Source organism: Cyprinodon tularosa, unplaced genomic scaffold (assembly GCF_016077235.1).
Source record: "Cyprinodon tularosa strain WSP-4 unplaced genomic scaffold, ASM1607723v1 ctg8, whole genome shotgun sequence".
Lineage (NCBI taxonomy): Eukaryota > Metazoa > Chordata > Actinopteri > Cyprinodontiformes > Cyprinodontidae > Cyprinodon > Cyprinodon tularosa.
Window position 1 is genome coordinate 3,335,475 of NW_024039562.1, and position 13,203 is coordinate 3,348,677.

General features: G+C 37.5%; 1 protein-coding gene across 5 annotated transcripts in view; it reads left to right on the forward strand.

The window, feature by feature from the left end:
• The window catches only part of tmcc1a (transmembrane and coiled-coil domain family 1a), a 60,908-nt gene that overhangs the window by 22,480 nt on the left and 25,225 nt on the right, over positions 1 to 13,203 (forward strand). Inside the window, exon 1 of one of the 5 annotated variants that reach the window (XM_038271425.1) lies at positions 722 to 1,255. The exons of the other annotated variants lie outside the window; for them this stretch is intronic. Within the exon in view, the coding sequence (XP_038127353.1) occupies positions 1,217 to 1,255 (39 nt within the window). The 5' untranslated portion in view covers positions 722 to 1,216. Of the gene's footprint in view, positions 1 to 721; positions 1,256 to 13,203 lie in introns of those variants that run through there. 5 annotated transcript variants of the gene reach the window in all.

The window sequence follows — 13,203 nt, forward strand, 5'->3', positions numbered from 1 at the left end:
GCCCTGTAGAGTCACACATTTGGCTTATGTGGAGCCGGTATTTGCAATAAGAGCACACGCTGCCTTTAATAAAATTATTGAACTGTATTAAAATAAAATGATTTTCTTTTAATGCAGGTTTATAGATGTGCTTTCACTAACAGCGTCACTGTATGTGCTATGCTTGTCTTGTGTGAGTGACCTCACTTCAAAGGTGAGCGGGCATGAGCTTCAGCGGTCGGTTAGGGGTGATCAGAACTCACCCTCATTTCCAGCTAATATCACAGCCCTGCCTTAGCATAGCAACAAATCGGTGTCACCAGGGTAACCACAAGCTGTCGCTGTGTCTACCCTTAAACTAGCAACATGATGCATACCCTACTTATTGTTTCCATAGTAACAGCGTAGTTGACCTTGGAAATGTGACATCCGGCTGTTGGCAGCAAGGTTGGAGGTTCAAGAATTGTATTTGTTTATCAGGAATATTCAGCCATTGATCCGTTTCTTTCTGTCTTTTCTTCTTTCTTTCCTTCCTTTTATTTGTTTCCCCTGCTGTGCTTCCTTTGACCTCACTCTTTTCCTCTTTTCCCTTCACCGTCCCTGCCGCTCCCTCCCTCAATCCCTGGAGAGAGCTATTACAAGCAGTCAGCTGGTCCCTCCTCCTCTCCCATCTCCCCCTTCTCCCTTTCATTCCCTCTACCGGCACCTCCTCCACCTCATCCTTCTCTCCACCCCACCCTGTAGCACATTGACAGGAAGCAGGAGGCCACCTTACCTCGTCCTAGATGAGTGAGAGCTGAGCTGTAGCTGTGTGAGGGTCTAGTTCAGCCTGTGTTGAGACGAGTGTGCGCATGTGTGAGTGTAAGATCACATTTTCATCCTTGTTTACTGAAAATCATTTGTAAATTGGTGGCCATGTGAGAGTGTCTGTGTGAGTGGGCGAGTGTGACACATCTCACTTCACCATTATTACAAGTAAGGAGGAAACCCAGTTAACCAATTTATCTCTAGCTCCTTCATCCTTTTTTTCTTTTCTCTCCTCTGCTCATTTTGTGTTTGCATAGTGAGGAGGTGCGGTGTGGACCCATGGCTCTTTAGAGAAGATGGTAGCATCTGTGCTTGTAGCACGTGTGTGTGAATGGGGAGTGTGTTGCAGGAGGCAGTGTGTACTTTGGAGGGGTATCAGTAGAGGGGAGTAGGACAGGGATTCCAGCTTTGGGTCTGTCAGTCAGGGAGGATGGTGCAGCGCTTCAGTCTTCGTAGACAATACTCCAAGGTAAGCTTTATCCAACCGTCTGCTAATATCTCCATGTTGCTTTTCTGCTTATTTCTTTTTTTTGCAATCAGTTTCTTTTAATCCTTTTTAAAACATTTATTTTCATATAGAATTCTGGGTTTTTCTTACTCTCAGCCTTATCATGAAACTTTTAATGTTAGGTAGCGAAGGTGAGCTACCGCTGCTTGCTGAGGGTTTAACAGCAGACATGACTAACAAAATGCAACTATATCTACAAAAAAAAATGTGTAAGTATAAGAAACATATTCGACTAAAAGCATCTCCTGAGACATTTCTGTAAAATATGGGCTTTCTTTTTTTAATTTTATTTCCCCCCCCTCACTCCTTAGAGGTTTGTTGCACGTGGTATCTGAGTGGTCCATCTTCTGAGTTTATGCAAGCTCTTTATAACCATTAACTGCCTATGAGATTGTTTCTAAATCTCTCCCAGGGATGTGCGTTAACTATGCACAGATGTGTAATTATTTCTGTTTGCAGAGCATTTCTGACTGGGCTGTTAATGAGTGTTTTACAGTTGTCCCTCAGTGCTCCTGTGGATAAAGAGAGGCGATAGGTTGTAATGAGAAATGGCGTCATTGGTTTTTGAGAGCCTAATATTCCGATGGTCGACCTCAGTCTGTAGTATTCAAAGCAATACGTTTCTATTTTGATCCATTCATTGCCTTGCCACACCCTACCTGCTCATTAATATACTAATGCAATAGTGCTGGAAGCACTGATGCATACGTTAGTAGGCTGAACTTATTTCTGATTTTTCTTTTAGATATTAAGAAATCCTTTAATCTACTGTCAGACTTACTTTACCAAGGAGAGTAGTATTTGATATAAAATCTAATATGATTTTTGTTTTCTAAAACCAGACATAAAATGTGTTTAATAACCAGAGGCAGCCTGAAAGACCTAGAAAAGTAACTTGTTAATGTATTTATTACCCTTTGACCTATTTTATAACCCCCTGCTTAAATGCAGTGGATTGAGATTTTATTTTATAGACAAAGATAACAGAGTAATATGATAGAGTTTAAGCAAAAATAAAAAAACCACTTGGTTAATCTTTTTTCTTCAAATAAAAATCTGAAATTTTTTGGCAGACCTAGTGCTTTCAGCCCTCTTTTTGCTTTTCCTCTGATATTTCTAAACCAGCTTGGCTTTTAATTAGTGTTATTTGAAGTACCGTGTTTAGACCAGAGTAGATTTGAAATGCATATAACAGGATCTTACTCTGTCTATATGCTTGGATTGAATTAACTTCATATTGTTTTATTTGATGTCTGTTTTAAATAGCATTGAGATGACAACTTTTGTCACCTGGTGCTATTGAAATAAATTGAAATTAAATGTAATCAGGATTACAACTGTAGAGCTCACTCTGGAGCGAAGCAGAGGCTGACCCAGTTTTAATTTGGGGTTACCTGGAAATTCATCTTCTTAAGCTTTTGTTCTGACCTTTGTGGTTCAGACAATAAATTGTTACATTATCTATCTTTCATCATAAGCCTTTAAGAACAGCTGTAATTTCTTCCTTTTTTATGCAAGTTAGGATATTATCATTTTGTAAGATAATGTAAACTAGTGCTGTAATGAAAACAAAATGTAAATATTAAAGAGTGTGCAGTTTATTTATTTTTGAAACCAGTCCGTGAAGCATTATCCTGATATTGTGTTCAGTGTTAATCAAGATGCTTTCTTTATCTCGCACTGCTTTAGTCCATATAAATAACAAATCTCACATTGACCTAAGCTTTGTGCAAGCTTTTAGTTGAACTGTAAGCAAACATGTCTTTTCTTGTTGTTAGGGGTCTGAATCTGGGGGGTGAAAAGGAATAATAACAACGCAGACCTTTTTAAGTTTTCTTATCATATCAGAAATACCTTTGCTTATTATCCACACCTGGAAATCTGGAAACAGCATTTTGTGTTTCAGATGAAATTTAAATTATAGCCACCCAGCAGTTGAATTTTTTGTACATTTAACAGAAACATTAGGTGAATTTATGGAAAATATGGTTGTTTTTAACATCACTGTTGTGCACAAGGTCTGCTTCTACCTTTTCTACTGCAGGAACTATGCCGTAGCTATATCAATTACAGATATTTGGTGGTGTGGTTAATAACTTGGATGTATTATTAATTTGCTCGGATGTTGTGTTCTGCTCTGGCTTCTCCTATAAATTTGCAACAAAGCAACCCAAAAATCACTCATTTATTAGTATTTGTAATATATTGTGTTGTAAATACAGCCTTAGTGCCAAAGGAAACCGTGTTACAGATTAGGATGTAACAGCAGGAGCTAATGCAAGAGGGAAAATATTCTAGTATCATCTGTGCAAACAAACTGAATATAAACCTCCTGGCTATTTTTCTGCCTGAAAGACTGAAGCAGGGTTTGTCTGTGGTAATAATGTCCTTCTGGGCCCGTCTGCAACTTGTTTTCTCCTAACGAGAAGATGGGGAATTATCGGGAAAAGAAAGGGGTTGGATAGGTGACCTTGTTCACTTCCTCAGGACAAATTTCCACAACCCCCTTATCTTCCTGCTCAACGTCAATCTCCTATTGTTTGTATCTATATACTGTAATCTGGCATTCCTGTTAAAATTTCAAGACAAGTCGGCTTCACTGTTTTGAAAAAATTAAATTTCTGGAGCTACCATGCTGTGGATGACTGATAAAATAACAAACCTGTGAAGATTAAAAGCATTTGTTGGGGTTTCCTTTATTTCATTCCTATAGCTGTGTTTTTGCCAAACGCTTTTTGGGGGTCAAGGGGTTCGATTTACATGCAAAGTCTGTGGGGGACGGTGTCGAGAGGTCCAGCGGTGCGTCCAAGTGTCAGAGCTTCGGTTATTGGAGCGTACAGCACCAGAGTTCAGAAAATTGAACTATTGCTGCTTCAACCAGCTTTTGGAGCAACAACTAATCGGAAAAGCTGATCTAGGAGTGTTTGTGGGAGATAAACACTACATGCAAACTGTTATGGCTTCTGCAGTGCTGTCTGCATATAAACATAAATAAATATCAAGGCGTTAAACTCCAAAGGTTAAAAAATAAATAAATAAATAAAAGCTGGAATAATGGAATATGTGGGCTACAAGGAAGAGAGTGAGCTCTTATTATTATTATTATATATTCTGGTACTTGTAGTTTTTACCACAAACCTTAAAAACTCTTTATATTTTCTTCCAGCCGCTAGGAACAGCAGCGGCCACAGGTGAGAGCTTTCAGCGGGGATTTCCAGCGCTGCCTCCCGGTGGTATGCTGGCGGTCTGGCGCTCTGAACAAGAACTGCATATTTTAGTAGAATTATAATCCTGATGAACTGACTGCACAAATGAGGTTTTAAGGTGGACTTTCTCGCTTAGAAACGTGTAAAACAATTTTTCCAACTCATAAAGTAGATAAAGCCAAGCTGTAGTATCTCTAGTTTGTAGCTACAGAACAGAACAGATAAGCAACCAGAGTGCCGAGCATCCAGAGCGTCGAAGCATCAAAACGCCTTGATCACATTTTGACCCAGGTTTAAAAGTCCAAATTTCGTACTTTCGATGCCCAAAATGCATTCGGTGTGAACTCGACTTCATAGCATTCTGAGCTATTAAAGCTTGTTTTCCTCTCATTAACATAAACTAAGGTTACTATGCCTCTATATTTCTTAGGAAAACCCTGATGATGTCATGGCTTTTTAAGCATGTAATTGATTATTTCACAATAACTGAGTTAGTTTTGTTTAAGCAACATTTCAAACATATGGTGTCTTTGGGTACTGTCCTAAAAAATACATTCTAATGATCAGCCAAAATATCAGAAAGATACTGGGCTGTGTACCTCAAAAGGATGAGATGCTGCCTGAAATTTCTTAGATTATCATTATTCAGGTCCTTAACCTCTTACACCCTAAGGGGGTATAAATAAATTTCTGCCTGACAAAAACACACAAAAGTAAATAACGTATAGCCTCAAAGCTATTAGATTTAAGAAGAAACTTTTGGTACGTCTGTAAAGGTAAGATGTCATAGAATGGTTTTCTGGTGTCAGCACCATTGTAGCTTTGACCCTGCCTGAAATATTAGGGACAAAATACAAAATATTTTGCATTTTTTGAACCTCGCCAAAATTTTCTTTGAAATAAACATTGCAAAACACTACCAAAATGTTATTTATAGCACAAAAAAGTAGTACAGACTTTCGAATCTAAATGTTGTGTAAAAATATACCAAATTTGGACTCAATCAGATGAATCATATTTATTTTAGAATGGTATTAGTGAGAAATTTCTTAGGCGGAGGGGCCAGTTTGGCACATTTATCCATAAATGTCACCAAACTGTGCCAAATATGTTTTTTACATCAATACTGGGGGTTTGGTAAAATTACGAGGTCATGTAGCAGCTGGACCCGCCGGTGGGTCCGTAGGGTTCAAGGGGTTAAGGGACTGAAAAGCCTCTGGGCAGCCAATAGGCCATTACTCCCAAAGCAACATAAAATGCCTAATTACAGGTTTAAAAACCAGTTTGGAAAAAAAAGGTCTTAATTTTTGAAGACATGTCTAATTGTCTGATAGAGCTGAAATGGAAATAATTGGGCATAATTAGCAGTGTTGCATGCAATGAATAAGGGTAAAAGCTTGCAAGCATGAGGTCACATTGGAAATACAGTTGCAGCATCAGCATGTTGTGTGTTTTACTGCAGGTGGGATTTGGTTTACTTTATGAAATATATGTCATTATTGTGTTAAAACATTATGTGAAATACTAAAACAGATCCTATGACATCAGAACGGGATATTTTGAACTGACAATTAATTTAAGCCTACCGCCAAATTGGTAATAAATTGTCCATAGGACTAAAAAATCTATGTTTTGGGAGTGCTATCTAAAAACATTGATAAAGATGAAAACGTGGATGTACGCAAGGTGGCATAAAATCCTGACTCCGTTGTTCTTGTTTCATGATGGGTTATACTTGAGAAAGTTAGCCAAAATTTTTTATATTCCTACAGTTTAAAAGGCAATTTCATCAGTATCGGGGAACTTTAATGGAGGCTGACACTGAAAAAAGTTAACATTTCTCATGCTTATGTTATTCAGGTAATAGAAATAAATCTGGTAATCATAATTGAGTTAAAGCCGAAAGTGTTTAATAAAAAAAAAAAAAAAAAAAAAAAAGCTGCAGTGAACAATGACAAACATATGCAACTAAAGTCTTCAGTAAACAAATATATTTATCCTAATAAAAAGGTTTTAATCTGGTGAGGCTTGCGGAAGCTCTAGGATAATACTGGTGCAGTTTTAATGTGGTTCTAAATAGATATATGCAGAGAATAGCTACTTGCAGAAAAGGCTGTTCTTCTGCTTCACTTTTCTTTTATCATCATTAAGTTTAAAGACAGCTCTTCCTGCATAAAACCGATAGTATTACATAGACAGGCAGCAGCAAAGACGGTCTTTGCACGGCAGATAACATAATGTTTACAGTTTTCCATGCACAACGAAATAGCTCTGATTTTCATATATTGACTGAAGAAAACACATGTCTGTCTGGCTGTGTGGACGACATAAAATCACAGGCAGTACAGGAGGTATCTAAAGTTTCTAAAATCTGATGTAATATATGATGTAATATATAGCTCATATCTAATTGGTCCAATAATGACACACAGTTTTAGCAGTCTTGGATTGCAGAGATTTCTTTGAGATGTTTGACTATATTTGTATGAGAGCTGCGACACTGCAGGAGGACATTAAGAAGTGTGAATAGGAGAAGCTGGACATCACCTTGTCCCTTAGGCTTTTTCTGTCCTTGCTGGTTTTAATATCCTCGTCACTGAGCTGTAATCCTAACTCTTTTGTGCTATCAGTTCATTTTTCTAGGTTATAATTTAGGGACATTTCTGAGAACCTTTACTGCTCATATATATAGTTTTTTTTGCACTTAAATTCATGTTGGACAACAGATCTGAAAGATAGCCACCGTTTTCTACCTGACAACTACTGCACTACATTGTCTTGACATCTTTGTAAAGAAAGACAAAGAAGCTCACAGTCACACCCATGCATGACCAAACAACTGAGTTTCAGAGAAAAGCATCAGCAGCCTGGGGGACAATGAAGCTTGGGCTCTTGCTTTCACACTGGAGGTGATGTCATTCCTATGTGTTTGCTCTGCACCAACCCATTGATAGCTTTTTTGCAGGTAGTGTGCTGCTGTGAGCGCACACCTTGTTGAGCAGAGTTTGTCATCATTACTTGATTACCGGTAGGGTCTTAGTGAAATTTGGAAACATTCTAGCAAGCCTCCACTGATTTGAGGCTCTGATTTGTACTGAGTTTTGGAATATGTTGATGTGTTCCCCTTTCAGTGCTTGGCCTTACCCTGCTCTTATCAGCTGTAGCTGTTAGTCATTATCCTTTCACGTCTTTACTTCCTGATATTAGATTACATCATATCAGACAAACAAATACCTTTTACTTTTGATCCTTTTCATTACATATTATTGGTCACCAGAATAAGCATCAATATTGACTGTGACTTAAATACAGTTCATTTCCTGTTCTAGTTTACTTGCTTGGGAAAATTGATCATAAATTACCTTCAATATCACACTGGTTTTAGGTGTTTACCTGTCAATGTATTTCACTATTTCTATAGAGGGTTAGCATTCAGCCAATGCACCATGCACAATATCAGTACCCTGACTAAATGCCACTGGTCTGATCTGTTTTGTGTCAGAGTGGGATGTCTATGTATTTTGAGTCAATCCTTGTTATTTGCTTGATTAAAAAAAAAAAACAAATTCTCCTGAATCAAATGTCTGAATAGTGAGGCATGGCTTCTTTAGTTATAGGATCCACCATGGAAATATCACAGAGCATGTTAGGGGTTCTGCTTTATGATTGCAAATATATTTTTATCTTTATCTCAATCAGGACATCCAACTATGAGTGAAATATCAATCAATACCATTACTGATTGTTTTTTTAAGACTAAATTTCAGTGATTGAATTAAGCAGACTCGTTGACCATTAAAAGTCACCTGCAACATTAACAAAGGGTTGTTTTAGTTACATACAATACATGTAAGTTTGAACTAAGGTCTCTGTTTATTAAATAAGATTATTTTGCATTTTTTTGCACTTATATCTTATTTAATTCAGATAATTCAATTTTATCAGACCATTCTGTAGCATCACATATTTTAACCCAAGCGTGTTTTTTACGCCACCCAACTATGTCTTGAAAAGTAATCATGCTCCTTCACATTAATACATGGCTGCTGCCAACTTAAATTATTCTAATTTGAAATTAATTAAATGGATCAATGTAAATCAGTCCAGTAATTGTTTGATAGAAAAAAAGGATCCATGACTTAAAATAATTATTAATAGTGGAAAACATAGGTTTGCCAAGGGTTTGTATTTATATTTGCCTTTATGCTGAAAAGGTTCATTTTAACCTAATTTGGTCAGAGGACCTCCTACCAGCTTTTGTTGACTATGTTCTGTAGATGATTTGCTGCAAGCTTTGATCAGGGATTGCTGTGAAGTTGTTTAGCAATGGCCATCTCCAGGCCTCGCTTCCACAAAGACCAGATCTTTAAAATGCACCTTTTTAATAGAGCATTTGTTCTCTTCACCTGAGCTTTGTTTGTCCCTCAGAGCTACCAACTGAGAAACTCTTGTTTTTTTTTTTGAATAAACACACATGACTTTATGAGATGTTCAAGCTTGAAGGATTTTTTTTTTTTGTCCAACTTTATTATCTTGTGCACAGTTTTATGATAGTGCTTGGTCATAAATGCATGATGCCTAAACTGAGCTGCTAAGATAAAAAAAAAATACACATTAGGGCTACTTGATACCTGCCCCCTATACAGGTGCTGGTCATAAAATTAGAATATCATGAAAAAGTAGATTGATTTCAGTAATTCCATTTAAAAAGTGAAACTTGTATATTATATTCATACATTACATACAAACTCATATATTTCAGATGTTTATTTTGTTTAATTTTGATGATTACAAATGACAACAAATGAAAATCTCAAATTCATCATATCAGAAAATTAGAATATTACTGAAGACCAATAAAAACAAAGGATTTATAGAAATGTTGGCCAACTGAAAAGTATGAACATGAAAAGTATGAGCATGTACAGCACTCAGTATTTAGTTGGGCCTCCTTTGGCCTGTATTACTGCAGCAATGCAGCGTGGCATGGAGTCGATCAGTCTGTGGCACTGCTCAGGTGTTATGATAGCCCAGGTTGCTCTAATAGTGGCTTTTAGCTCTTCTGAATTGTTGGGTCTGGTGTATTGCATCTTCTTCTTCACAATACCCCATAGATTTTCTATGGGGTTAAGGTCAGGAGAGTTTGCTGGCCAATTAAGAACAGGGATACCATGGTCCTTCAACCAGGTACTGGTAGCTTTGGCACTGTGTGCAGGTGCCAAGTCCTGTTGGAAAATGAAATCTGCATCTCCAAAAAGTTGGTCAGCTGCAGGAAGCATGAAGTGCTCTAAAACTTCCTGGTATGTGGCTGCGTTGACCCTGGACCTCAGAAAACACAATGGACCAACACCAGCAGATGACATGGCACCCCAAACCATCACTGACTGTGGAAACTTTACACTGGACTTCAAGCAACGTGGATGAAGTGCCTCTCTTCTTTTCCTCCAGACTCTGGGACCTTGATTTCCAAAGGAAATGCAAAATTTACTTTCATCAGAGAACATGACTTTGGACCACTCACCAGCAGTCCAGTCCTGTTTCTCTTTAGCCCAGGCAAGACGCTTCTGACGCTGTCTGTGGTTCAAGAGTGGCTTGACACAAGGAATGCGACAGCAGAAACCCATGTCTTTCATACGTCTGTGTGTGGTGGTTCTTGAAGCACTCACTCCAGCTGCAGTCCACTCTTTGTGAATCTCCCCCACATTTTTGAAGGGGTTTTGTTTCACAATCCTCTCCAGGGTGCGGTTATCTCTCTTGCTTGTACACTTTTTTCGACCACATCTTTTCCTTCCCTTCGCCTCTCTATTAATGTGCTTGGACACTGAGCTCTGTGAACAGCCAGCCTCTTTAGCGATGACCTTTTGTGTCTTGCCCTCCTTGTGCAAGGTGTCGATGGTCGTCTTTTGGACAACTGTCAAGTCAGCAGTCTTCCCCATGATTGTGTAGCCTATAGAACTAGACTGAAAGACCATTTAAAGGCTTTTGCAGGTGGTTTGAGTTAATTAGCTGATTAGAGTGTGGCACCAGGGGCCATCAAGTTTGAACCTTTTCACAATATTCTAATTTTCTGATATGATGAATTTGAGATTTTCATTTGTTGTTATTTGTAATCATCAAAATTAAACAAAATAAACATCTGAAATATATGAGTTTGTATGTAATGTATGAATATAATATACAAGTTTCACTTTTTAAATGGAATTACTGAAATCAATCAACTTTTTCATGATATTCTAATTTTATGACCAGCACCTGTAGACCATCTGTAGGACTGGTTTTTATTCCCTTCTCATTAGAGTCAAGGAGCTGCATAAAAATGTTTTTTACAGCTTAAATTTTTTTTTTTTTTTTTGTGAACCATTTTGAAATATATTTATCCTCCTAGTTCAGTTATATACTTCTTTCTCTTTGTCACATAAAACTGCAATAAAATCTATTTTTTTTGTAGTTGTATAGTTATAAAATGTAAAAGGGGAAATTCTTTATTTTTCCACAGCACTTTAATATTTTTATGTTGCACATATATATATTTTTTCAATGTAAAGAAATCTCTCGGAAGCAATTTGTCCAGGATTCAATACCATACTGGAGGTTTCTTAAACACACATCGGCTACTCTTCTTGAGACGCGTGTTTCACCTCCTTTTATTTCCTTACTTTGACCTCTACATTCGTAACCTTCTCTCTGTCGGTCTCAAAGAGTGCCTTGCTTTAGTTTTCTCACCCCCCACTTCTTCATTTCTCTCCCTCTCATCTGTGTCCAGTCCTAGACAGTGGAGCTGGTCTCCATGGTAACAGGGTGATGTTCGGGGATGGAGGGGGGGCTGAAGCAGCGTAACCCAGTTGAATCCTCACAGGTTTCCCGAATGATCTCTCAGGCGCCTCATCAGCCGCCAGTGGTGACCTCTCAGAGCAGAAGAAAAGCTGTTGTCTAAAATTAGATTTATACTCACCTTACCAAATAACTGGATTTGTGTCAGAACTGTTTAATGTAAGGGGTTGAAGACTCAGCTTGTGTGTGAATAGCCAGATAAATGCAGGACTATATGAGACCTCTGCTTCCCTTCCCAACATATATAAATTAGTCTGATCGAACGAATAAGCTACAAATAGGAGTTTAGTAAGGTTTGGCTGTTTTTTGTTCTTCTGTTGTCCATTTTATGGAAGTTAAATAAATTAAGTAAAAAAAAAAATCTGTAGAGATTCAGTGATAAGACTTTGAATACTAGGTTTTGGTAAATCTTTGACCTGCTGATACTAATTTGAACGTATTCTGATTCTTCTGCAAGAAATATGATTAAAAAAGATTGAACTGAAGCGTTTCAATATTTTCTAGTATTTCTGCTCTGAATGGTCTTTAATCATTTATATCAAGAGCAAAGATGACAACATGATTGTGAGAGCAGTGGTTTAAAAAAATACTCATGAGCTGACTACGCCTCTACCCTATCTTAAACCTCTTATACTAGCAGTTATTATTTATACATCAGCAGGCTCCATATGTTTTCTTCATAGAATATCAAGCCTTATTTGAAATATGCAAAAGGTTGAGCACATTTCCAAATCCTGCTGAAAAGCTTTTAAGGATAAAACCTTCCTGTTCTCCGTCACACCTTAATTGCTCCAAGTTTTGCTCTTCTGAAAAATGTTTTCTTTCAAATAGTTTTTTACTTCTTTGAGCTTCAGCCCAGTTCATTTTAAATTCTGTTCTGCTGCTGAAAATGAAACCTTTACCAATTTAATGTCATTGGTTATTTATGGTTTGTTCACCTATCAGAAAAAATGTCAGATATCTGAATGATTAGCAGTCTACTGGACGAAGCTACAAATCAGATGATTCTGGTTAAAATCCAGTTTTTTCAACACATCACAAGTTTTCTGTCAATGTTTTTTTTTTTTTTTTCCTGTGCATAATATGAGTGAAGTACTGTTTTGCATATGCTTTAGCTTTATGCGTTCTTTAAATCTTCACCCAAACAGTTTGTGTTTCTTTGATGCCTCTGCCTTGCGAATTAGACTGTTGAATATTCATTCCATTATACATGTAGACCAACGCCCTTACTGTAGCTGGAGCCAACTGCTTGGGGTTCTTACTCAGGTCGCTTGTTCTAGATGGAGTGCACACTCACACACTCATAAACACCTTCAAGTTTAATAGAAAATAATGTAATGTTTGTGAAACCATCAGTGCTAATGTAATAAATAATATGCAAAGAGGCTGGGTAGGAAGAGTTTTTGGAGAACAGTAAATATTCTATTTTTCTGATAGTTGTAGTTGATCAGCAGGGTGGAGAGGATCCTGATGAGAATGCATTGCTTTGATGCATTGGTAATTAAATGTTCCTGTCATACAGCTTGATAGCTTTCTGATCTGGGTCAAAATGAGGAAAAAGACAGCTTCATCTCTGCATATTCAACTGTTCTATTAATAGACCACCAGTGTTAATCAAGTTCATCATTAGGCAGGATTCAAATGTACCAGCCATATCTATTTTTAATTTGGTTAAAGTATGTTGCTACAGTTATTTTGTCCCTTTTCAATGACCTACTAGAAGTGTGCAAAAGAAGCAGGTATGTCTTTAGAATGACAGTAATGCTTATCATGTTTTTTTTTTTTTGGCCGTCTACGGCAGTTCTTGCTGATATATGTGCATGTCAGCAGTGAGTCACTATGGTCATCCTTTGTGTATTTATTTTTGGCCTC